The sequence below is a fragment of the Lepidochelys olivacea genome (assembly GCF_965140295.1).
Source record: "Lepidochelys olivacea isolate rLepOli2 genome assembly, chromosome: 19".
In the NCBI taxonomy this organism is placed as follows: Eukaryota; Metazoa; Chordata; order Testudines; family Cheloniidae; genus Lepidochelys; species Lepidochelys olivacea.
In genome coordinates this window covers 3,393,409-3,421,060 of record NC_140429.1, presented here as the reverse complement: position 1 = coordinate 3,421,060, position 27,652 = coordinate 3,393,409, and the positions used below count along the sequence as shown (strand labels likewise).

General features: G+C 40.1%; 1 protein-coding gene across 2 annotated transcripts; it reads right to left on the bottom strand.

The window, feature by feature from the left end:
- Positions 1-176: 176 nt before the first annotated feature.
- On the bottom strand, positions 177-27,652 carry CLSPN (claspin). 2 transcript variants are annotated; one of them, XM_084652326.1, is made up of 25 exons: positions 27,490-27,652; positions 25,516-25,651; positions 23,318-23,787; positions 22,713-22,877; positions 22,237-22,326; positions 21,909-21,981; positions 18,860-18,968; positions 16,772-17,337; positions 15,442-15,633; positions 14,000-14,178; positions 12,582-12,784; positions 12,055-12,119; positions 11,166-11,371; positions 10,442-10,602; positions 8,950-9,176; positions 8,558-8,675; positions 7,073-7,157; positions 6,628-6,728; positions 5,903-6,067; positions 5,661-5,782; positions 3,613-3,752; positions 2,967-3,075; positions 2,211-2,293; positions 1,864-2,025; positions 177-1,525 (listed from the first exon to the last, which is right to left on the bottom strand). In XM_084652326.1, exons 1-25 carry the CDS (start codon positions 27,499-27,501, stop codon positions 1,409-1,411), a joined length of 4,056 nt encoding a protein of 1,351 aa, XP_084508452.1. In that variant the 5' UTR covers positions 27,502-27,652; the 3' UTR covers positions 177-1,408. The 2 variants fall into 2 exon arrangements, with proteins under 2 accessions (XP_084508452.1, XP_084508453.1); XM_084652327.1 differs by having other exon boundaries at positions 11,166-11,368.

The window sequence follows — 27,652 nt, the reverse complement described above, 5'->3', positions numbered from 1 at the left end:
TGGAGTAAAAGACACCTTTTACTTAAGTAGTGCCTCTTTGTACTAGCCCATAATAGGGCCCTCTAGTGTGGCAACGGTGACAGAGAAAGCAAGCTTGGTAGATAAATATATTCTTTGAAATACTTGCACACAGCCGCATGAGATTTTGTAAATTAAATTTTAAACTTCTACAAAAATTAAAAAAAACCCACACATTTATTGTAAAATTGCACTCCAACAGTACCATAGTTCCTTATAAACACAATATACATTAAAATATTTTACACCACCAACACACCAAAGTGTGCTTATGAAATTACAATATGTACAACTCAGGATTCTTCTGTGATCAGGTCAGCATCTTGAGCATTTCAAATCAAGCCTTAGGAACATGTGGAGTCTTTAAGAATTAGCCTGTATGTTACAATGAATAAGTTTTAGCTTCACACATTCACAATATAGCCAGGTGCACGTTGTACACTCTTACTGGTCTTCCAAGTTTCTGTTCCTGCCTCAGACTTTAGAATAATTGGGAACAGTGGTTCTTTGCTAGTATAAAATCTTGTTTCTTCTATCTAAAGAAGGCCTTACATTTCTGTCTGCACTACAAAGGATGAATTCTCATGGAAGATGGCACCTTGGTCCAAAACAAAGCAACAGGCAATTAAAAAAAAATAAGTCTTCATTTGTGTAAAAGAACCTCTTCACATACATGTAGACACGATATGCTGATGTGTATGTGAAGTTTGGCTGTAAAAGGTAATGGGGGGCGGGGGGGAGAAGAAGAAGAAAAGCTACACTGCTGTTCTATAAAAGAAGGGTTAACTTTATAAAAATAAAAAAAAAGTATTTAAAATGTAAACCCTAACCTTTTGGGATATCAAGTCTGTACATGGTCAGCATTAGAGAAAGCAGTAGGTATAAAAGGAAGATAGCAATACCTTAATACTCCAATTGTAAACAGTGTATGCAAACCATTGCTATTATGGACACTACACCTCCCAATGATGCAGCCCTCGGTCCTTTATAGATCAGTTCTCCACAATACAGAGGTGGTACAGTTACCCTAAAAACAGACTACTTCACTAACAGAATTGTAGGAGGAAGTGGGACTGAGTCAAAACATTTGAGGAGTCGTACTTCAAAAGATCTGCATCCTATAGTGTAATTTCAGTAATGCTTTGGCACGAAGTATTAACTCAGTCTCTGCCCATCCAAAGCATGGACTTTAGGTTTTGCTGGTTGTCCTGGAATACTGGGAAATACCTTGTGGGGTATACAAAGACTTATCTGGCAGCACTGACACAGGTCAGAAGAATCCAGGCAAAGGAGAAACAGTTTTCCATTGGTGCTTGAAGCTAGAGATTTACAAAGCATATACTGTCACTAGCAACGAGACATGATGCAATTACTGTCCCCAAACAAACATTCAGCTCTCCAAGTATCGGAATATGCTTCGGCTCTGGTTCCCTGGTGTTGCAGAATCATCAGTCCTGGGCCGTTTGGGTGAAGGTGCTACCATCTCTGTAGGACCTCTTTTCACCACCTATAAGAAAGCATGATATATTGGCAATACAAATCTGTGATTATTCAGGACAGTTACAACAAGGTTTCTCATCACCACTGTCCAATGAGAGCACATATGCTCACCCGAATCCCAAATATTCCACTTGGTTTTCTAGTTTGTCCCCTATTTCAGGCAATGCACACAAACAGCTCTTACTACATTGTGCATGTAGTAAATGACAAGCTATAAATTACAAGGTCACATTTGAAACAAAGTGTAGCTGTCCCCATCTGCCTGTCAGGATTCTGCCCCTGCACATTCTTTAACATGGCAACATATGCAAATTGACACTACTGGCATATCCCACAAATCTGTACCTGCGGTTTTGATTTCTCCTTTGCCTCTTCGCTCCTGACTGGGGAAAGCGTGTGGAAGACGAAGTTTCGTGAGTTTCGGGGAGCATTTGGATTAAGGTCTGACATGGCTGCAAGCTTCTGAAGGACAGCTTTAGGTCTGTTCAGAAGTGATCCATTCTTTAGCTGAAGACAACCAATGAATTTTACATTAACACATTGCATGAATAATTTTAATACACTACAGTTCCTTAGAGACAACCACACTGCACCCACGCTCCCCAAAACCCTTCTATATCTCTATTTTTAAATGCATTCTGTAGATGCAACATGAAAATACACATCCAAGTTCATGCCATGCAGGTACCAACCTGAAGGTCATTGGTAGGTCTGAATGTTTCAAAGGGATTTCTTGGTAGTGATTTTGTTTCCTGTACAGCTGCTACAGGGTTGGCTGAGGGGGGAGGAAAAACACAGAAAATAAATTCAATTCCGGAGTATCATTAGGAAAAAAACCTTTTTGTACCAGACAGAAATACTCACAAAGGACAGCAATCCTGTTCCAAGAAATGCTGCAGTCAGTTTTTAACTGACCAACAAGAACAATGGCAATGAAGTCTTTATCACTGGCAGGGAACTTGTTTATTTCTGAAGTAGCTATGCAGTCTCAGAATCACATTTTTGCCATGTGCAAGTTAAAAATTGACTAGATTATTTGATTTAAACCACATTGTGCAATTTTTCCTTAAGCAGCTTGGCCTCTTGGAAGTGGTGTGCTCTGCTGACTGTCACTATACTCAAAAAGTCTTTATGAGTCAGGGACCAAAAGAGGAAGACGACAGAGCACAGGGACATACTGCCACACTAACTTTTTAAAAAAAAAATTAATGGAAAAGAAATATTTTAGCAAAGAAAAATGTCTGTTGGCCATCAAGGTTGCAGCTACATCTCTTAGAGCCAGACAAGTCAAAGCTCTAACGAACTTGGAGCCCATCCTGCACTGGCATGGGGGGGAATGAGTGGAGATCTCTAGTCTAAAAGCAACTTTCACTAGTGCTTGGAACAGTCAGTAGCTAGTCAAGGTTCTCTTTCTTCTTGGATGCCACTTCAGTGTGAAGCAAACTTACCTTTCTTCTGCAAGGACTTAGCAGTCACCTTCTTTGCTAGTTTCATGAACTGACTATTTTCACCAATTTCTTCTTCCTCCTCCTCCCCTTCATTTTTTCCTTTCTCTGTCTGATAAAAATAGATGTTTTTTAGACTGCTAATTCATAAATAAACAATGGACATTTCATTCAGTGACTTGAACATACTAACTCTCTTTATTACATCAGTTTTAGGATACAAGGCCAATATAAACCAGCATTTAAAGTTTCCTGCAGTTTTTCAGGTCATTCATCAGCATCTTTTTATCTATTACAACAGTCGAAGCTTCAAGATACCAACTAGATTTCATTCCTCAGACCTTACGTTAATTAAAGCAACTTGACCTGGAAATTTATAGGCCATGGAATTAGGATTCTGGAGCAGGAAACAGGATTTCTGGCTCTGCCACGAACTCAGTGCATGACCTCAAGACGGGGAAACTGCTTGCCAAGATCACAGGAGGGAAAGCAAAAGGTGCTATACAAGGGAGAAGTGAAAACTATAATTGATATGGTTTTTAACTAACAGGATCAACAAAACCGAGAGCTCTGCCAACAGTCCATCATACTTTGTTAATGGTGTACAGAAGTATTAAGCAGTCAGCCTTTCTGCAGATTAACACAATACCTGCTCACGGAGCCACTGCTCTCGTTCAAATCGCTCCTTTCTCCATTTTGTCTCTGTCTCATCAAGCTGTTCTTCATTCTCATCATCATCATCATCATCATCGGAGTCTCTGAGAAATAAGTCCATCTGGGAAGCATCATCTAGAAAAGAAGAGACAGTTAGTTCTCCCAATCATAGAGAGGCATGAGGAATGCAGATGAACTTTCCTGTCCACTAAAAAGAAACCTATACTTCCAAAAAGGTTCCACAAAGTACACAGGTTTTGTTTAAGAATGTAGTAAGTGGACACACAGAGTTTAGGTCTCTCCCCACTGGAGATCAGTAAGAATTTCAGAAACAATAAAGACAAAAAAAACAAAACAAAAAAATCCAACCCACACACGCAAGTTATTAGAACTAGTTAAGCTGCAACGAAATCCTTTCTGCCCAGAATTCTCTTCTCCTAAACAACTCCTGGCAATGAATCTCTGAAGTGAATTACATGCAGAATGCTTCCTCTCATTTAAATGGATGACACAGATGGAACCAAAGCATTTAGCAAAACAGTGACGAAATATCCAGTGGAAATGTTTCCTGTAAGGCGTTTTAGAAAGCATCATTCAACAAGATTAACAGCTTTAAACAATGTAAAGAACTAAAGCAGGGTACTTCAGCAACACAAATTTTGTCTGCAGAATGCTCATGTAGATGTAAACCACATTCTTGTTTAAACATACAAGATAATGTTCATTTACTCTTGGCTACTAAATTAAGATTACCATACATTTACAGTTGCCACAGTCTACTGCTTATTCCTTACTGACATCAAAATTAGCAGAAACATTCCCTGTGCACACAGTTTGTATACACTGCACATAATGGTACAGGCTGGAGACTGACTTATGAATAAACAAGTCTTGTACCAGAGGCACAGTCGTTACACAAGAGATCTTGCCCCAGCAAATTAAGCGTGCTATGCTGTACCCAGGAATAAACCCTAAAACCAAGCCATCAAGAACAATTTGAGTATTGCTCGTTTCTACAGGAAATATACAATCAGAATGTCTGTAGGATTCTCTCTTTTGCCCAACTAACCATTCCTCCTGCTCCCAAGCAAATGGGCAATGGCTGTCAATACTAAGAGTCTGTTTAATAGGTTTGTGCCAAAATGCAGAGATAACAGGGATGTTTCAGAACAGAGTAGAAGAGTTACAAAATCCAGCAAGAGGCAGTGAATTCTTCACTTCACATCTGGAAAAAAAAAGTAAGTGACTCCTTAAAGGAAAGCTACTGGGGGAAAATATAGACTGTATCTTGTCATAATAGTATTGTCCTAGGGGAGTCCAGAACAGCAATATATGAAGTCTTGCTAAAAATATAAACTATTTGTGTGTAACAAACTGGATCTGTTGTATCCCCCTCTAGTGGCTACACATATAGAGTAAGAACCTTCTGCTGACAAAAAGTGATTGGAGATGCTCCTATACCTCCTCAAGTGGTAGTGGCCTGTGCTGAAAGTTCCAGGTTCAAGTCCTGCAGACAACCTATAATGGGGATCATTATATACACCTTAACTAAAAGATTCAAAAGTCATGCCCATCAGCTTTCTGTTTACTTTTTCCTGGACTTAGCCTGCAGAAGAGCAATAGACAGCATCTATATTCTATTTTAGTTAGATGGTGGGACTTAAAACCACTTAAGACTGAGAGAATCTTTTAACAGTTACTATTTTTTTTTAAAGTTATTTCTTTATATTAGCTTGAAGTTATTGATTCCCCAGGAGTGTTCTGTTTTGACTAGCATGTGATCCAAAAATGGCTTTAAATGGTTTCTTCAGACTTTTCAAGCCAAGGTTCTACTGTGGTCTGAAACCAGGCAAGAGAAGTCCAAGCAAGTCCCCCACTCCCAGTTACAAACAATATGTGTGTATTAAAACAATAAACTAGGGATCAGTAGATCTTACAACCATAAGCCTCATATTAAAGTACTTGCTAAAGCATTTTCCTCCCCTGATCTCCCACACTGTATTTTTTGCTCTACAATAGGAGATTAATATGCCAACATTATACCTATGTTTTTCCATTTGAATTTTCTCATTCTCCCAGGACCATCACTGTGCAGGTCTCCATCAGCAAGGTATCTTTCTTGGTACAAGCGTAACTGACGCTTGTCATCATCAAGCATCGCCTTCCTAATGTTATTGTCCAAAGGAGAGAAGCCTAGGTTAGTTTTGCAATTCCAGATTATAACCGATTAGAACTTTAGATGTGCATTTGCTGTACTGTATAAGTATACTAGGATTGCTACTGACATGTGTATTTTGTTAATTTGATCCTGTAGTTCCACTTCAGGAGGGAGTTCTTCATCAAGAATCTCTTCTTCATATTCATCCAGCTCTTCACCATCATATTCATCCTCACTTCCTACTTCACTCCCAGACAGCTCTGCCTCATCTTCCAAGAAATCCTGCAGTTTTCTAGAAGAGAGTTTCCAAACGAGTTAAAGTTAGAACGTTTAGCTGCATCGCGTGAATCTTTGAAAGCAAGAGCGAAGTCTTTCTGGAACTACTGTGTATGCTAAATTAGAGATGCTATTATTCAGTTTTCATTTTCAATTTGATTAAGTTATTCAAGTTTAAGAGCATATGAACGTATGGAAAGTCTGCCAGTTTACTTCACCTCGGTCCTGCAGTGCCCACTATTATTCTAGTTCTGAGCTTTCTTGCCAGACCACCATCTGACAAGATGACAACTGCCTTCTAAGAAAAAAAAACCCAAAGATCATTTCACTTGCAAAATGCGTACTACAGCGCTCACGGAAAGAGCTTAAGTCACAAGCAATATTAAGAGAAGTACTATTTCATCAAAAACAAAAAAAAAGTCATTGTTACTTTTATCCTGATCTCTTGCTTTTTATATTTAAAGATTACTAGCTCCTGAAAAGCTCTTTCAACTCTGACTCTTAACTAAAAACTAAATTTCTAGTGACGTGGTTCTGCTTTTCTCGCAGGTCAGATAGGGAGAAAGATTTACTCACAATTTTTTCTTTAAGCCCTGTCTTTGTCTCAATAGCTCCTCTTCATCATCACTAACTTCTGCTTCATCTTCGCTTCTCTCATCTCCGTCACTTTTTTCATCCTATCAGTCAACAAGGAACAGTTTTCAGAAATTCCTAAGACATTCCGTAGAGCGTTTACTCCCTATAACTGCAACTGCCTCTGTTTTTCAATGGCTAAAAACAAAAACAGACTAAAACCTCCTGGATTTTTCTCAAAATGCCCACAAAACCAAGATATTTTACCTAGTACATCAGAATTCTAAATCATCACTTCTTACACTGACCCAAATACTGCTCTTCAGCGGTTTCAGCAATCTATGCTGGAAGTTTAGATCTGTGCACAAATGGACAGATAACTGAGAAAATAACCTGAATGCTTACGGGCAGAGCTCTGAAGTTATCACTGCATTCCGTCAATACTCACCTCCTCGCTATCAAAGGCATGGTCATCTGTTGCAAGCTGAAAATTGCCAAATTCTTCCTCCTGCTCCTCATCATCTTCCCCTTCCCTATAAAAATCAAACCACATCACACACTTACAGCTGATCTCCAGCAATGGATATGAAATGGATTGAAACAGGGTTTTAACTGCTGGATGAGCTAGTGACAAGCAATTATCCATGATAGCATCTGAAACATTGCAGTCTCCCAACACTGTAGCATGGAGCTTTAGGTGCTTAATTCCCCATTAGCATTAGTGTGAGTAACGTTGGCAAGTCATTATCTTTTGTGTTAGTTTCCCCTTCAGTAAAATGGAATGCCTCTTGGGAGTATGTTTGGCACTCTTTAAACAATAACATCCTTGTTAAGTGCATGTAAATCAGTCCAATTTTAATAAGGAAGAAAACGAAGGTGCAGAAGATAAATGACTTGCCCACAGTTCCTGCATTCAGCTGCAGAACTAGGAACACAAGCCGAGAAGTTCCCAATCCTGTGCTTTGATTTGATCAAAATTTTCTTCCCACTTTCCGCCTCCACCATCAATAGCAGTAGAGACTCTTTTTCCTCACAATGGACATCGGGAACGACAATGCCTTAGGAGCCTCTCAACTCTCACGTATCACTGGTCAAAGAAAGAACTGTTGAGCATGTTGTCAATAGCTACCGGTGTGGTGCTCTGCTCTTATTCGATGATGGTAACAGCCGGCTGCGTGCATGTTCCCTCCGTGTGCTGCCCCGACTCTGCACAGATAGCTAACACAGCAGACCCCCGAGAGAACCCCCAAAACCCACAGACTTGAGTAAGGTACAAAGGAACCTGAGCCAGGTTTATTGTCAAACGAAGCACAGTGATAGTTCCCTATAGACTCTACAGGTCATACTACGAATTTGTGCTCCCTGGCAATGGACACAGCTCAGTCACTGGCAGGACACTCTGCTGCCCTCTAGGCTGGGCAAATATGCGCGCTCCTGGACCTACTTTTATACAGTTGCAGAACAGATTACTCATCATACTTCAAACAAATCTATCCATCACGTTGTCCTTTTGACCCTGTCTTTAAGATGCACCTGCCTGTTCCTTGTTATGTCTGTGGAGCGTTCTGATGCCGTCTTGGTGCAAGTTCCTCTCATTAGCACTTGTGTGTGTGTGCACATGCTTCTAACAACCTTTTCTTGCCAACTTCTGTGAGTAGGACCTGCCTCTGGCTCACAGCCCAGCTTTGCTTAAAACTGCCTGGAAGTACTTTGGTTCAGGCTTGAGGCCTCAGACTGGGCCTCTGATACAAGAGTTTATGTTTCAGGGCCTCCTCTTACTACAGAGCATTGAGATACTCAACTCCTTCACCTCCAAGGCAAACCACGTTTGTGTCAATAGCATTTTAAACTCCTGTTGAGCCAGAGGGAGACACATCAGAAATGCAGTCAGACCATGATGGCCATGCAGAACAAGAACTCCTGTAATGCTGACCTGTCAGTTGGGAAGGAGCCTGAACAAAGAGCTAGTGCTTCTGCCATTGGATCATCTGCGTCACTCTCTTTTTCTGGCTTAGAGGATGATGCTGAAGATGCCCAGGTTGGAGATGTTGCTACAGAAAGAAACCAACAGAGAAATCATTACACAGCTTCCCTTTTGCCTTTGGAACATCATTGAATGTCTTGGAAAGGATCGTCAACATATGCCTAGAACAATTCCAAACAGTTAAAGCACTCTAAACTCTTAGGGTTCCAAGTACACTATCACAATTCCTTAGGCGTGGCCAGCACTGAACCATTAGTTAGTACAAGACTTTTTTTTTAAAACTCAGATTTGCCCCCAAAAGTCACAAATCAAGGTCACTGGGAACAGAACTCGGAACTTACTTGGAGAGATGAATTTCCCTGAACAGAGATTGAGCAGTTCTTCCATGTTTTGTTTTTTGCCAGTATTAGCATTCGGCATGTGCTCAGTCTGACTGTTGAACTGCCCAGAACACAAGTCCAACAACTCATCCATGTTGGCATCCATTGCATTTTCATCCATACTAGCCAGAGACAGCCGATGCTTTGAGGACTGGTACTTATTCCTGTGGTGTCCAACATTCAAGAACCTGAAAGTAAATTTTATTTAGAGCAGGGGTTTCAAACATGCGGCCCGTGGAGTTATTTCCTGCGGCCTGCCGTAGCTCCCCTCACCCCCCGACCCCCCCTCAAGCATGCCGCGTCCCCACTTCTCTGCCTACCTCCCAGCGCTTCCCACTGCCAAACAGCTGTTTGGCAGCACTTAGGACTTTCCAGGGGGAGTGGGGGAAGGAGTGGGGACACGGCATGCACAGGGGAGGAGGCGGAGAAGAGGCGGGGCAGTGGTGGGGCCAGGGGCAGAGGTGGGGGACTTTTGTTATCTTTGTATGAAAAGATGTCAGTGATGTGGCCCTCGGGTTAACGTACTAGTCCTCATGTGGCCCTCGTGGTGATTTGAGTTTGGAGAGCCCTGATTTAGAAGTTGGCAACTACAGTTTAAATAACCACCACATATTGGAGAATTTTGCCTTTCCACCTGTGCGGAGGACTTGTCTAGAGAGACAAAGCAGAACTCCCAAAAGAGTCTTAAACACTCAGTTATAGCAATACTAAGCATGACATTGTGGGAGTTCCACGTTTGTCTCTCATTGATTCTAGATCAGCTTTGCTTGATTTAAGTAGGTAGATGGCTTCTCTAACTGCCAGTCTTTCAAACTCAATCTGGAATAAGAGGATCCAGTTGTGTTTTCCAACTCACACTGCCAGTAGCAATGGTTCTGCCAATGCAGTTTGGCTGTTCTGGTGATGTATGATGCGGAATAAAATCCACCTTGCTCTGCCAAAGCTGCAATGGCTCTGCATTGGCTAGCAAGAGTAAAATGCATTCAAATATGTTTAGTCAGTAAAGTTAACAGAGGTCAACAGATCAGCTGATTAAGAAGGTTTTAGTTATTACATGGTTTTCTGATCTTAACCACTGTTTCAGCGAACGAATACTGTACTGAAACCCAGAAGATAAAAAATTAATTAAAATCTAGACCTACTTCAGATTTGTGGAGGGTTTTTTAAAGAGGGATTAAAAAAAAAAATTGCAAAAGACCAACTAAAAATTTGTGAGGGACAGACACATGCATTGGCACCTTCGGGATTCAATATACTAGCCACTCCAGTTTCCAACACTAAGAAAGAGGTTATCATTGGGCCAATCACACTGCGTAAAGCCAACATAACAAAAAAGACCAACAGAGCCATTTAAATGGCATGCCTTTTCATGTAGCCTAAGGGAGTAAGAACCTCGCTACTGCTGTTAACACACACAGAATGCCACTCAGAAGGATGAATATCAGTAACCTACCCATCTGCATCAAGCAGTTGGCTCTGAGTATCATCTTCCAGAGAAAACTGAAACTGAGACTCTCCTGCTCCTGGAAATAAACTCTTGGGCTCAGGAGAGGCGTTGTACAGATCCTGGGAATCCTCTATGGGAAGAGAGGGCTCAGACATCTTTCCTGAACTCTAGTCAGGGAAAAAAATTAAAATAAAATTAACAAGATCTGATAATGAACTAGAATATAAACACTTAATCTTTTCACAGTCCTACAAGTTGGAATCAAAAAGGTTAATGGTTGTGCCATTTTAAACAGATGAAAATACAGAAGAAGAAGAAGGTTAACAAGTATTCATGACTGTCCTGCTACCCAGTTAAAAATGCACTAGTGTGAGATGTTGTATAGGCCATGGGAATATTTTTATATAGTTCATAAAAAGTTACCAAAAACAGATTACTCAGCAATGGGTTTCCTCCAATACTTTTTGCATTTTTAGAATTTGGATTTGTGTATTTAATACATCACCCTGATTTGTTCCAATAGATACATACAGTATTTAAAAAATTCGTATCAGTCAAGACAGAGATTCTGCATTGATTAAATCCCAATTAACCACAGAGGGGAAACTGGCTACCTTCTACGCTTACATTCTTGATTAAAAGGAAACTTGGCTTTGGCCTTAAGTCACAGAACATATGAAGTTGTTAGGGGAGTGCAATGAAGGTAGAAGAGGTCAGGGAGGAGTCTTACCTTGGAAGCAGAGCTGATAAAGCTTGCTTTGAACAAAGCTGGAGATGAAGACCTGAAACCTCCTACTGCAGATAGAAAATTGGCCCCACGTGCCATCTGTTTGTTACAAGGCTGGTATGATGGAATCATGGAGCCAATCAACTCAAAGCTGCTGTTGTGGCTGTTCTCTTTTGCTGAAGTTGGCAGTGAAAATGAATCGTCATCTTCTAAGGAAGAAAGCAGCTATTTTAGATGAGTTTTAGGAATGCCTCTGTACTAGGACAGGTTTCAGAGTAGCAGCCGTGTTAGTCTGTATCTGCAAAAAGAAAAGGAGGACTTGTGGCACCTTAGAGACTAACCAATTTATTTGAGCATAAGCTTTCGTGAGCTACAGCTACATCGGTGCATCCGATGAAGTGAGCAGTAGCCCACGAAACCTTATGCTCAAATAAATTGGTTAGTCTCTAAGGTGCCACAAGTCCTCCTTTTCTTTCTGTACTATGCGTGCAGACAAACCAAGAAATGTGAAGAGTTACATTGGCTCCATCAGCAAGAGTCACTTGCCTCAATAATTCACAATGAATTGGCATCAGCAGTTTCCCTAAAATACCTAATCAAATGACATTTTACCATTGAAATCCAACCCACATCCTGAATATTTTGGCTTACAATTTGATGCAAGAAGTTTTGATTAGGAGTCCTACTCCAGTCCTCACCACAAAGAGGGACCCTGTGGTTTTTTAAGTTCTTAGTAAAAGTAGCAAAGCAACATTTCACAGCCCCAGTGCAAACATGTGATAGGAGAGACACACCAATGGTAACCTAGATACAGAAATGTGCAAATCACTTATGTGCCAGAACTGAAAATCCCAAAGAAAAATGCTTGCTTTAAACAGCAGTTTCACTTTACCTAACTTGCTAGGTCTTTTGCCTGGAGCTTCCTCCAACTCAGCTTTTTCATCAGGAAGAGAGTATCTGCAATTAATGACAAAAACAAACCAAAAAAAGTATTTTGACCACATTTTGTTTTGTGTGCATTAACTCTCAGGTCTGGTCTTTTATAGACAAGGTAACGCATGTGGAATGCACTGAGACAAGCTGAGTAAGGTAATATCTTTTATTGGACCAACGTCTCTTGGTGAGAGAGAAGCTTTTGAGCCTACAGAGCTCTTCTTCAGGTCTGGGAAACTAACTCGAAGTATCACTGCTATCACAGTGTCACTGTCACACGCAAACTATTATTTTTACATGTGACTATTGCAATAAAAACACTCCTAAAAATTACCACAAATGGGGAGACAGACAGCAGGCATCCTTATATTTAACACACACACATGAATTCACTAGTTCTCAAATCAAAATGTCTCATGTGTATGTTAATCAAATTAAAACATAGTTGGGGCTGGGCTCACCATTTCTAAAGACCGGTTTATTTACCCCATTTTGGAGGAGTTGTCCTTAAACAGCATCAATGTAGACTCCGTTGAGGAAGGTTTGGGAACAGAGTCACAATGCACAGACTTGTCCACCCTTTCCTCATCAACTGATTCTTTGTCAGTTTCTTTATCGCCATCTTCAATACCCTTCTCTTCCAGCTCCTCATCATCTTCCTCAGCCTCACCAAGAAGGAACTCTACAGTCTAAAAAACCCAACACATATCCATGTAATGAGACAGCAGGAATTATTATTTTGACCATCTACTTAAACTGCATACTTTTATATGGCCAGTTCTAACATGGAATTATTGAGGGGAGAATTGAAGGATGTTTCCAACTCCTGGACTTCTCTACTCCAATGCCTGCTCTGAAGGGGCTTAGAATAACCAAGTCATTTTGACCCCTTAATTACTGTTTGAAAAAGAATGTCTAGCCTCCAAGTCTGACATTACTGCATCTCTGAGATCAGCCAAGGGATCTCACTTAAGTCTTCATCCATCCTGTTGGAATCAAACTTCTTGCAGCCAGAAGCTGAAAATACTGGCATCACTCAAAATGGAACAATTTTAAAAAATATATATATAGGCTTTTTGTTTACTTGGCTAGGTGAGACAGTTGGATGGGCTTCACCTGTGTGAAGGATCAGATATTGGCCAACCCTGGAGGTAGCATACCTAAACTGAGAGGGGACTTATTTGAACTCGTATGGCAAAACGAACGAACATTTACTCTAAGCAGAAAAAAGGTTTAAGTTGCTAAGACAGTCAGTCAATCAGCTACTAAAATGCTGTAATAATTTTAAAAGTTTCTGACTATTCATATATTTCAAGTGTTTTAGCTCAGCCTGAACTAGCATATGGACTGGTAAAGATCACTTAATAACCCGATGCTAGTGCAGTGGTCTCCTTTTCAGGGTCATGTCCCCACTTACCCTTGTCTGTGCCCCCCACTCCACCCTCCCCAGCCAAGGCCGGGAGCAGGGCCGTGGCTGGGAGGGAGGGGAGGCAGACGGGGGTAAGGGGTAGAGGCTGGGGTAGGAACGGAGCCCCAGCCAGAGGTGCAGGGCTGCTAACTGGGGCCGCCAACTGGGGCCAGGAGCAGAGCTGGGTGGCGCTCCCTCCCCACCCCCCCGAACGGTCCTCAGCACACAGTTTGGGGACCTCTATGCTAGTGTCACTGAACAGTCAGGAAGAGACTGGTATTAAAAAAAGATTGATTGGATACTGGTCTGTGAGCACATGGAATCTTCAACATTCTAATTACAGTATTTTTTTAGTGTCAAAGAATGGTCTCCATTTGGCAAATTGTGCAATATAAATATTGCACAAAACTCTAATTTATCTCATTTCCCTGTTAACTATGAGGAGTCAGCCGACATTAGACATTGACAAAGTTATGTAAAAATGTTGTGTATAGACCTCCGGGTTGCACTCCTCTTCCTCAGACTCGTCTGTCATTTCTTCCTCCTCTTCTTCCTCCTCCTCAAACATGTCCTCATTATCCAGTTTAAGCAGTGCTTGCCGCTTCTGGCGTTCCTCAATCCTGCGGAGTTTCATGGCCTCCTGTAGTTTAGCCTTCAGCACTTGTAGCTTTTCACCTGGACAGAAATGAATATATTAGATACATTACAATGAAGCCTCAAGCAGATAATTTAATGTAACTACACACACAGAAAGAAGATTAAAGGCATTTGTGCTTTTTTTTTTTTTTTTTTTTTAAAATAAAGGTTTTCTGACTTGATCTGCTGATTGTTTAGGCTAAGAGATGTAGCTCTTCTAAACACCATTTAGAGAGGTAACACAACTTCATGAATTATCAGGAAGATTCCTCATTATCAACAAATGCCACTGGCACAGTCCCATGAGCTAGCAAAGGGTTCTTCTTTCCCTTGCTTCCTATCAAAGCAGTGACTTCCAGTTGCCCTGGGCAAATGAAATACTTCACCAACAGCTAGAAAGCATGCATGTCATAGAACAAGCCAAATTACCTACCTCTAACATTTAAATATTATAGGTGATTCAGATTAAGTTTCCTATATATTTATCATTTTCAATACATGCAAATAAAATGATCCGATACACAAACAGCCTGTATTAAGAATTGCAACAGGGATGAAAGTGCTATTAATTATGAATACCACAAGAGGGTTAATCTACAGATTTTATGTAGATTGATGTACTGTAGATATTAAGGATAAATATGTTTTATATGAAATTGTGGGGCAGGGGGAGAGAGATTCCAGAGGGCAAATGGCTAAATTATGGCACAGGGCAACATCCTCTTTAATAGCTAACACAGTTCAAGAGTTACCTTTTCAAGTTTCTAACATACTAACCTGGTTAGAAACAATATAGCTAACTGGAACAATGCCTGTTAATTATGGAAGCAGTAACTTTCATTTGTATTTTAGATTTTTTTGGGGGGGGTGGGGGAGGGAATATGGTTGCAATTGCAAAGAGAATCACAGATTAAACGCCCTTATGTTCTATTGACCATGATCAACCAGTTAGAGAATCTGAGTGTTTTTCTTCACACTTACTTTATCAATTGATTGCAGCTCATTGTGACACTGAAGCAAGCATGTAGTTTTAATTGTCAATGTGTTCAGCACTTTGCATGAAACATCCTAAGACCATTCTTGCCCAGGGAAGCTTATAATTAACCAGGCAGACGCAGGTGAAACAAGATGACCCAGAGGGCATACTGAATTATCTTATACTTGTATTTTGGTGAAAGTAAACTCCAGTTGAAGCCTGGGCTTCCAGTAAAGATGTAGGATATTAGATATTATAGAAGAGTCTTAGCAAGAAAATATACTTGTTTTCCAACTCAACAGCTATGACCCTCACCCCAAACATACCTGGCTTTGCATGGACTGTATCATCTAGATTTTCTGCAGCCAAAGACACCGGCACCACAGCTGCTTTTAGCTCCTCTTTTCCCTCAGCAGTGGTCTCTCTACGAATGATGCTCAAGTTCACAGTCCGTTCCGTTTTTGACGTGGCTGTGTGAAGTGTATGCTTCAAGAAACGCGCTTTCAGAGCTTCCAGTTCTTAAAAAAAAAATTATATTTAAGGTCAGAAGAAAAATTCCTGCTAAAATCAAGTTAATTTGAGGCAACAAAAAAAAAATAAATAAAAAGTGCCTAAATTTTTTTTATACATACAGGTGTAACATACGTTTCTAGAGTAAGTAAGTTTTAAGCACTTCAGCATCCAATGTGTAAGAGGGGTCAACATTATTTGATTTGAAAAACAACGTTAACAACAGTGGCCCATCTCTGGATAACTTTGCTCAACCATGCACTTAGGATGGCTTACTTTAATATTTGGGCACATGATCAAATGCCAGTTGAAAACCTTAAAAAAAACCCCACAACTAATTATTCACTGGAGAGTTGGATATCAACATTCCATTTCATTAACAGACCCTTCCCCCATATGATCAGACTGACATATATATTTAAATCCAGGTTGATAGTGGAGGAGTCATTTCATGGCACAGACCATGTTTCTGTGTAATTTAAAGAACAGACTGAATGCTATCAATAAATGTATGTAGGTATAAATGGAAACTTACTAGAATTATATTATAGGACCTCAAAGTATAATGCAAACTTAAACTGATATGGAACCACCTATCCACACTGAAACAGCTGAAATTTTCAAACATGAGTGCCTAAAGCTAGACACCTATATCCTTAGAGTGCTAAATAAGAGTGTGACCTGATTTTCATTTGCTGTGCAGCATGACTTCTAATGAGATAATCAGAAAGTACTCATGCTCATCATCATCTCTGAAAGTCAGGTTTCTTATTCAGATACCTGAATAAAAAAAGATTTAAAGGCCTAATTTTAGGCAGCCCAAGTTGAAAAAGTTGTCCTTCCTGCTTAGTACAGAAAGCGAATACCACCTTATTTAACTCGAACTGCAGGGAGAATTGAACTATGCAAAACATTATTAAACTCTTCCTCTTGACAGATCCAAGAGATCTTTAACAATCACAAAGGATCAAGATTTGTTTTTAAATCTCATCTGAAAGACAGTACAGCCACCAGCATAGCCAGCACTATGCTGTGACATTAGTTCTCCTCAAAAGAAAGTTGTTCCTCAGAGTTCTCCCATCTAAGTTCTGACTTAACCCTGCTTAGCTTGTCAAATCAAGTAGATTGCAACAGGTAATATTGTACCTTTGTTTGATTCAGGTTCATCAAGGATAATAAAGGAATCACTATCAGAGCAAAGTCTTGGCTTGATGGATAGATCCACTCCCAGCTCCCGAAGTTTATCCAGTTTAGACTTCCTTACTTTTTCAGGTTGAATCCCCACCACTGGTACCACCTGTTGAACAGATTCTTCATGTTCCACCTCTATTTTTTGTGACTGGTCCTCTCTTTGTACATAGGCACATTCTTCAGATGCCAAGGGAATTTCACTCTCCATTTGTTCACTGCATTCATTGTTGAGTAGGCTAGTCTGCTGCTGTTCTGCTGAATTATCAGCAGTTGTGAGTCTCTCACAAATATCAGAGGCACCATCCTCTCTGTGCTTCTCAGCACAGTTTTCTATCAGGTTCTCCACTAAATCAGGGGAAGGTTTGTCCACAATGGTAATACCAGTATCCTTACTAAACCCCATTTCCAGTTCCCTAGCTTCTGGCTGATCAGCCTCTTCAGTCTGATTATTGCTGCAATTTACAGCTGAGTTCTTAGTGGCTGTAATTTCTTCATTTAGACAGAGTTGATATTTAGTGGACCTGTCAAGAACAGAAAAAGAAAGTCACCAACCAAAACATAGTACATCAGTCCTTAAAATGACTACTGTTAAATGTGAGAAAAGCCTAAATCAAACCAAGGCAACAAAACCGTGTTCTATTTATTGTCCTTGAAAAAATCAGTTTTGGAGGGAGTGGGGAGATCATCATCATTCATAACTGCTGCTTATTTTAAGCCTATCCTCATTTCAAATTCCATTTTAAAAATGGAAAAAAATTAATCTGGTACATTTTTACTACAAGGAGTTACAATAGGTTCACTCTAAAGGGTGCAAAGTCAACTGATAAGTGAATTACGTTATCACAACTTGGATTAAGTTAATTCCTCAGCGATTTTGTAGCCATGTAGAGTACAATTTGTCTACACTATTTAAAACAAAAAAAGAGGACCCAAGCACAAAATTTGTATCCTAATCCAAACTTTCTCTAAACTCATGATGGGAAGAGGTATGGGAGAGAGGGGGGCAACCAGGGTTATTCTGGGGTGCTCAATCAGCCCTGCTTACTTAACATATTCACTTGAAGTCAACTGTAGTAATGCAATATTGTAATTCAGATCTTAGATGCTCAGAAGCCATATCACATTACAAATACCAATTATCTAATATTACTGTACACTATAATTTTTATGCCAATGTATAATACTCTATTCAGTAACACAAATTACTAATAATTGCATTTGCATAGAACATCAGGTTAGGGAGATTCTAGGAAACAGAACAGTAAATAGCCTGACATTTGGGCATTTAAAATCTCAGCCATTAATGCAAATTCATGCAGGATTCTCTGGATTTCATTTTTTTCTTTTTAATTAAAAGGAAAAAAGTTCCCTAGCTGCACCCTGAATACTCTTTATTTCAGTGTACAACACACCTTCTAAAATAGGATTTGGTATTAAATTGAGCATGGAGTGTGGAGCAATGGTTTGAATTTGGAGAGGAGAATGGGACACTGTCACAAGAATTTAGATGAGCATGTTCCTTTCAAATTTTACTTCTGTATAGCAAGTACAATTTAACCGAAGATTTTCATTTCACTCCTATCAGAGACTAGCTGGTAAATAAATCTATTCAGGGGAAAACAGATGTGCCCTGCTATTACATACTAGTTACTAAACTAGCAGGTTTGCCACTTAGAACAATGGTTTTCAGACTGTGATCTGTGTCCCACTGATGATCAATCAACACCCTTGCTGCTGGTCTGTGGAGAGTTGGCTAGTCACATGGTGATACTTCTTGTTTCCAGCTGTTAAACTGCATTAAAAAGATCGTTAAAAACATAATAAAATACTTCTCTAGTATTACTTTCCTAGAGAGGCAATGACTTTAGTTGCCATAGAAGCAGTATGGGATTACCAAGGAAAGGTGGGAGGCCTATGCAGTTGCAAATAAGAAGGGAGGCTATATATTAGATAGCTTTTTCATAACATAGACCACATCAGCTTCAGGAAGATTGAGAGCCCTGATTTAGGAAAGAAAGACTATGAGATAAGCTTGGTCCTTACTTTAGCAATGCCATTGCATTTCCCTGCAATGTTGGTCGAGGTCTACGCTTGAAGAACTCATGGATGGTTTTGGTCTCAGGCATATGATACGGGAGAGACAGAGATGATTCTGCCAAAAGGGGGGAAAAAAATCATTTAAATTGTACATCAAAAACAACATGTATTTTTTTAAATCCAATTGCTCTTGGGAAAAGTATTGTCCAGCTAAAATATCAGAGCAGAGATGAATAGCAGAGCTCTACTGTCATGAAGAGCAAGGACTGCAGCACGCACAGGTGCTTTCATAAGAAAGCAGATTGTACTATCAAGAACAGAATTATAAGACCAATTCTAAAATCTGTTGCAACTAAGTACCCAAGTCACACCGAGTCAGTTATATGTAGCCCAGCTATAACTTTTAAAAAAAGACTCCAAGTGACTTTCCACAGCTGCGTAAAGGCAAGTTTTAAGCTCCAATCAGGAATCTTGCTTGCACCGAGAGACCATCCTTGAACAAGATTTTTGACAGAATAGTGCAGCCTATCCACTTTAGATCCTGAATACTTCAGGTTAAGCAACAACAGAATCTGGCCTCTAAGGAGTTTCTGCTGCTTTCCTAAAGATATCTTAATAGCTCTCACACACCCCCACAAGAGGAGAGGCAATTCTTAATTTAGTCCTGAATGCAGCACAGGATCTGTTCCAAGAGGTGAATATAGCTGGACCACTTGGTAATAGTGACCATAATATAATTAAATGTAAATATCCCCATGGCGGGGAAAACACCACAGCAGCCCAACACTGTAGCATTTAATTTCAGAAAGGGGGACTACACAAAAATGAGAAAGTTAGTTAAACAGAAATTAAAAGGTACCGTGCCAAAAGTGAAATCCCTGCAAGCTGCACGGAAAGTTTTTAAAGACACCATAACAGAGGCTCAACTTAAAGGTATACCCCAAATTAAAAAACATAGTAAGAAAACCAAAAAAGTGCCACTATAGCTAAACAACAAAGGAAAAGAAGTGAGACAAAAAGGCATCCTTTAAAAAGTGGAAGTTAAATCCTAGTGAGGAAAACAGAAAGGAGCATAAACTCTGGCGAATGAAGCGTAAAAATATAATTAGGAAGGTCAAAAAGGAATTTGAAGAACAGTTAACCAAAGACTCAAAAAGTTATAGCAAAATTTTTTTTAAGTACATCAGAAGCAGGAAGCCTGCTAAACAACCATTGTGGAGAAACTAAATGAATTGTTTGCATTGGTCTTCATGGCTGAGGATGTGAGGGAAATTCCCAAATCTGAGCCATTCCTTTTAGGTGACACATCTGAGGAATTGTCCCAGGTTGAGGTGTCAGAGGAAGTTTTGGAGAAAATTGATAAACTGAACAGTAATAAGTCACCAGGACTATATGGTATTCACCCAAGAGTTCTGAAGGAACTCAAATGTGAAATTGCAGAACTACTAACTGTAATCTGTAACCTATCAATTAAATCAGCTTCTGTACCAAATGACTGGAGGATAGCTAATGTGACACCAATTTTTAAAAAGGGCTCCAGAGGTGATCTCGGCAATTACAGGCTTGTAAGCCTAACTTCAGTACCAAGCAAACTGGTTGAAACTATAGTAAAGAACAAAATTGTCAGACACAGAGAAACATAATTTGTTGGGGAAGAGTCATAGTTTTTGTAAATGGAAATCATGCCTCACCAATCTACTAAAATTCTTTGAGGGGGGTCAACAAGCAAGTGGACAAGGGGAATCCAGTGGATATAGTGCACTTAGATTTTCAGAAAGCCTTTGACAAGATCTCTCAAAGGCTCTTAAGCAAAGTAAGCTGTCATGGGATAAGAGGGAAGGTCCTCTCATGGACTGGTAACTGGTTAAAAGATAGGAAACAAAGGGTAGGAATAAATGGTCAGTTTTTAGAATGGAGAGAGGTAAATAGTGGTGTCCCCCAGGGGCCTGTACTGGGACCAGTCCTATTCAATATATTCATAAATGATCTGGAAAAAGGGATAAACAGTGAGGTGGCAAAATTTGCAGATGATACAAAACTACTCAAAATAGTTAAGTCCCAAGCATACTACGAAGAGCTACAAAAGGATCTCACAAAACTGGGTGACTGGGCAACAAAATGGCAGATGAAATTCAGTGTTGAATAATGCAAAGTAATGCACATTGCAAAACAGAATCTCAACTATACATATAAAATGATGGGGTCTAAATGAGCTGTTCCCACTCACGAAAGATCTTGGAGTCATTGTGGATAGTTCTCTGAAAACATCCACTCAATGTGCAGCGGCAGTCAAAAAAGCAAACAGAATGTTGGGAATCATTAAGAAAAGGATAGATAAGATGACAGAAAATATCATATTGCCTCTATATAAATCCATAGTATGGCCACGTCTTGAATACTGCACGCAGATGTGGTCACCCCATCTCAAAAAAGATATGTTGGAATAGGAAAAGTTTAAAAAAAGGGCAACAAAAGTGATTAGGGATATGGAAGAGCTTCCATATGAGGAGAGATTAATGAGACTGGGACTTTTCAGCTTGGAAAAGAGACGACAAGGGGGGATATGATAGAGGTCTATAAAATCATAACTGATGGGGAGAAAGTAAATCAGGAAGTGTTATTTACTCCTTCTCATAACACAAGAGCTAGGGGTCACCAAACGAAATGAATAGGCAGCAGGTTTAAAACAAACAAAAGGAAGTATGTTTTCACACAACACACAGTCAACCTGTGGAGCTCCTTTACAAAGGATGTTGTGAAGGCCAAGACTATAACAGGGTTCAAAACAGAATTCGGTAAGTTCATGTAGGATAGGTCCATCAATGGCTATTAGCCAGGATGGTCAGGGATGGTGTTCCTAGCCTCTGTTTGCCAGAAGCTGGGAATGGGCAACAGGGCATGGATCACTTGATGATTCCCTGCTCTGGTCATTCCCTCTGGGGTACCTGGCATTGGCCATTGTCGGAAGACAAGATACTGGGCTAGCTGGACCTTTGATCTGACCCAGTATGGCTGTTCTTATGTTCACCCTTACACCAAAGAGTTTAGGTTTTACCTCTAACAAGTCGCTGGGTCTCACTATGCAGTCGTTTAATGGCTTCTTTACTTAATCTTGCTGCCTTCCGCTCCTTAAACAGAGAAAAGAAAGACCCTTGAAGCCACAGGACTGAAATGCAGAAGTGTATCTATATTACTAGTTTTCTTCTTTCAAACAGCAAGAAAACAGAAGAAAGTACAACAGTTGGAGAAGAGTTTAAAAAAACAAGACCCAAATCAAACAGAAGAAGCTACTTCGAGGAGCAACATAGAGAAGCCTTCAAATAAAGTTAGAATGAACTACTGAGATTTAAAAAGGAACAGATATGCATAATGAAATATTCCACCTTTCTTTTGGGTCCTTTTAATGTAGGTTCCTCATTCTCATCATCAAATACACATTTGTAGTCTTCACTCTCAGAAAACAGACCTTTACTCTATAATTGGTAAAAAGAAGTCTATTAAATTTCAAAACAAATGGAAGCTTTCAAGGGCAAAGAAGCTGCAACAAAATAACTTTGTACAATTATTTTCTGTGCCATCAACCTTGAAATAGGATCAGCAAACATTTTCATAAACTGATGCCAACTATTGTCCTGTTTTACTGCAACTTCGTTAAGTGCCTTTACAGCCTCTGTTGCAATACTATTTTTGGAATTTTCTGTAACAATGCTCTTCAGAGAAGGTGCTAATATCCCTTCACCTCTAGCGAGCAACGTGATAGCGGGGAGAAGCGGAAGCACCCCAGTGTCACCAAAAGTTTGTGTTACATACTCAGGTACAATACCTTCTACAAGAATATTATAACCTTAAAGTATGTTACCTTATGTTTTTTCATTTTGTCTTTCACAGCAGCTCTTATTGATTCTAGTGACTCTTCATCTTCAAGAAGGGGATCATTTTCCTCCTCTAAATCATTCTCAAAGAGTTCTTTGTCAGCAAGAAGACACCCACTATCATTAAAATGGTATCTTTCACCACCATCCTTCTGGTAAGCATAAGGAGGAAAGAACTATATTAATTTACAAGTTTATTTCAAAATATTTGAAACATATCTTCATGATTTTAGGGTCATTAAACAAAACAAAAAAAACCAACCATCCCATCATTACATCATCTCCAAAACAAAAATCTTTCAAATTCTGTAGGCCAATCATGTTGACTTTATAGCATTCCAAAATTAGATATGCTAATTTATGGAGGCAGGTTCTCTACTGATGCAATCAGCATACACAAGGAAGAATTACATAAAACCCACCAATGGCTCAGAGAAAAACCCTGTCCAGAACTTGGGGCCCCCATATGTGGATGTCCAACTTACTGTTGTGGTGTGGACTCACATATTGTGTTGGAAGCTTCGGACCACCACCAAATGCTGGAATTTAACAACTGAAAAGACCAGAAATGTTTGCAAGTAAATTTTTATACCTCCTGTTTGTGTTTCTTTTCCTTCTTCAGCTGTCTAATAGCCTGTATTTTTCTCTCTTTTTCTGTCTTCCTTCTTGATTTGCCTATCACTTTGTCTGTTTCTTTCTCAAAATCACTTTTATGTTTTTTGTATTTTTTCCGAGATTTCACTGACATCTTTGTAGGTTTCCTCATTTGTGAGCCCAACTCATCCTTAGTCAATTCGGACTTCACATCTATTTCAAGGTTTTCAGGATGCAATGGGTCACCTGTGTCACTTTCATCACTGTCCCGCAGAGCTTGGCAAATCCGATGAGATTTTTTGTTCTTCGGGGCAAAAATGTTCTTATTTTCCTCCCTGTTTTCCACATCGCCATCCACAATGTCAGTCTTCTCAAGAAAAATGCTTTCTGCTTCCCCTTCACTCTCACTGTCCTGAAGCACGTTCTTGCTTTTTGATTTTTTACTCACAAAGATCTCCTCATCTGAATCTGGTGGAAATACATTACACTCTATAGCACACGTTTTTTAAAAAGATATGTTAATTGCCAAATGATCAGTTTGTGCACCATGCCAGACACTTTTCTCTGAGACATTTATTATCCCCTGAAGTCTCATGAATACCAATGGAAGTTTAGTACAGCATAGCAAATCAAATTTAATCTGTGCTTTGAAAACCCATTTCCCTCACAGTAGCATAATATATGTAATTATCCACCCTTAAAGAAGCTTAGAACCATCTCAAAATGACTTTGTGTCTTTCCTTGAGACTAAAGTATTTCTTATATATAAAAACAAACATATATAGCAAATAGTAATATACTAAGTGAATTATAATAGACACATTATGACCCCAATCTTGCAAATATTTAAACCTTAACAGGTTTTGTAAGTTTGTGTTTTATTTTTTCTTGCAACATTAAATTTCTTGTCAAGGATATGTGGGGGACCTTAACTGAGCATTTCCCGGTTTTCTATTGTTTGAGGTCAGAGTTCTGATGTTCCATATTTCAGAATGGTGCAGGGAGAAAAATGCAATGTTGTTCAGCAGAAACCTTAGCTGCACTTTAATTACGTTTTGTATGAATATTATTGAAATGCAATATTTGTTTAGCTTTTTTATATTTAAAAAAGCCTGCAGTCCAGAATGTCATAAAACTACTAATGAGCTCAGGTCAAAAGGTAGTAAGTTTATAATACTTATTGAAATATTTAAAATTTGAGAGTGTGGTATCAGGAAAGAACTGGTTCATCTGCTAGACATGGAACAAGTGTGCATTCAGAATCCTCTTATCCTCTCATTTACTTTTCCAACATACCAGGTACAGGAAACATCACTGAGCTTTAACTTTAATAGGAAACTATCATTAGGACAGTGTTATCTTAAAAAGAGAAAGCTTTCCTTATAAAAAAAATACTGTTACACTTCTCAACCGAGCTCTGAGCATTCTTCTTGCAGCATCAAAAAATTCAACACTTTTCAAATGGAACATCTACAGACCCACAACAGCCTTTAAAAATTTGGCCAGATTGGGTTGGTGTAAATGTAGGAGAAACATCACACGCTAAGCCATTAGAGTTAATGCTGTTAAATCTGCTTTGCTGATAAAAAAAGAAGGAAACAAAGAGTTAAGATATTCAATACCCCACTCAGCATTTCCCCTCTTCAATCCCAACTACGGCCCTTCTACCATCATCACATCTCTACCTTTACCCTGAGCAACCAAAAGGGCACTTTGAATTCAGACCAGACATATTTTTATATGTTCATGTATTTTGATTATTAATACGGTATTGGTGTGATTTTCCTACACTACATCATGCATAAGTGCTGTATGTTGTTTTGGATTGGTATGTTAGCAAGCCAAGTGGTGTCAGACTGCAAATGACTATTATGAGATATTTTCTTCTATAATATTTAGAAAAACACTTATGAATGTACAATGTATGTTGTTAGTGATTGCTCTGAAGTTGTTTTTTTAAAATGTAAAAATCTCAGAATTAAAGCCTGTATACATAGAGGAAAAATAAGCAGCTTATGCAGGTTACATAGAAAAAATAATCAAGGGTAAGCAAACCAAACGTGTGACTTCTGAAGCGCAGATAGTTCAAGACCACATTCTCTCAGCCTTCTGCAAAGGAAACACCTATAAATGCAAAGTACAATACCCAATTTTTAAAACTAAAACTCAAAAGAGAGACCTGACAGTATTACAGACCTATGTCACCAAGAGATGCAGTTCCCTTGTTGGATTGACTTGGAGAGCTTGTTTCACAGCTGCCCTGTCCACTGTCAGAATCACTGTCAAAGGTTTTCTGCAAGTCAGATTTCAGATCCTCTACTTCTGAATTAAGCTAGAAACCAAAAATAATATTAATGTTAATACAGTATAAGCTGCTTAACAGAGATGACTCATTGAATTCAATTTCATCCCTATGCATCAAATTGGATTACACAAGATATATTGAAATGTTATCCCTATAACCTCTTAGGAATTCAGTTCATTCAACTGAAACATGATTATGTTGTATGCACCTTTTATTATTATATAAAGTTGATTAAATGATGAACTCATTGAACGTATCAAAGCAAAATCAAACATCGTACCCAGACACTGCTTGGTAACCACTGCCTGAGACAACACTAAAAGCCATGAGAAACTTGCAACTTTCATCTGACATATTAACACTTAACTTTATGTAACTTGACATAAAATAGAGCCATCCCAAATTGTGTGAGCAATTAAAATCATTCCAGGAAGGTGACAGCCCAATAGGTTATTAATTATTATTCTGTGTAATGGACAAATGTAGTGAAATCCCAGCAACTTCAGCAGCACAGCACATAGTTAAGATGACAGAAGACAGACCAGCTAAGCATCTCTTAGAAGGACATCCTTTTGGCATCTGACCAAAATGATGATGGAGGGATAATATGGAGCATGAGGTAAGAGTTCTTAATGTACCAAGGAAATGGGAAAAAACATGTCCTTGACAGAAAGTGCCGGGGGGGCAAGGGAAGAGCAGCCAGGGAGGCATAGCCATAGAAATAGTAATAGAGAAAGCCCTTACAGCAGGGCTGCAGACTAAATGCAGTATATGACATTTAAAAACAGATGCCATACCAATATGTGCACCCCAAATCTCATAGTTTGGGGTCTTCATTTGTACTGTGTGTGGGTCTTATGCTCTGTGGGCACGTCTCTCATAATTAACAGGAATCTGTACTGACATAACTCAGGCATTCAATTGCCCACCCCAGGTAGTGATGGTAGAGAGAACAGTAGAGCAAGGGTGCAGGAATCTGAATGATGGTCATTTAACCAGGCTCACAGTCCTGGCAACACCAGCACTCCCATCCCACTAGGAGATCAGATGCCCAGCATGGGCCAGTGTGAACAACACCTTTACCGCGTACCTGGCCTGGCCAGGCCAGGCCTCCCAGCATGCCTTACGCCTCACCCTGAGAGGAAAGCCAGGCCAGTGATTCTCAACCAGGGTTGCGCATACCTCTGGGGGTACGCAGAGCTCTCCCAGTGGGTACATCAATTCACCTAGGTATTTGCCTACTTTTACAACAGGCTACATAAATAGCCCGAGCGAAGTCAGTACAAACTAAAATTTCATACAGACAATGACTTGTTCATACGGCTCTGTAAACTAGACGCTGAAATATGTAAGTAGAATACTTATATTCCAATTGATTTAGTTTCTAGTTATATGGTTTGGCTAAATGAGAAAGTCAGCAACTGTTCAGTGACCCTGTGGCTGGGACACGTTTGTATTTTTAGGCCTGATTTTGTAAGCCAGTAGTTTAAGTGAGGTGAAACTTGCGGTACACAAGGCAAATCAGACTCAAAGGGGGCAACTGCTCCGACCCCTGAGCCAGGCCCCAAACACTCCCAGCACGCGCTCGGGCAAGCCACTTTGCTCCGTGTGCCGCAGGGCACGCTGGGTAGTGTAGTCCTTACATGGGCGCGGTGCATGCTGGGACCCGTAGTATCCCCTGAAGCCGCCGTGCGGGGGGGGGTACCGCCTCCCCGGTGGCCGCAGGGCATGGCGGGAGTCGTAGTTCCCGCCAGCTGCGGGAGACCCAGTCCCCCGGGAGGGAGGGAGCGGGTGGGGTGGGAGGACGCTGCACCCCGGCATCCCCTCCCGGCGCCGGCCAGACGATGCAGGCCGGACGGGCTTACCTCAGCCGCCATGGCCCCCTGCTGTCCGGTGGCGAGCGGGACCCGCGGCGCGGCTACCCCTCAAGGTCCCCGCCCGGCTCGCTTCAGCCGCCGCCGTTAAAGCCAACGGCAAGCCAGCGATTGAGGCCCCTTCGAGTCTTCGCGCTCTGCCTGAGCAGGCTCC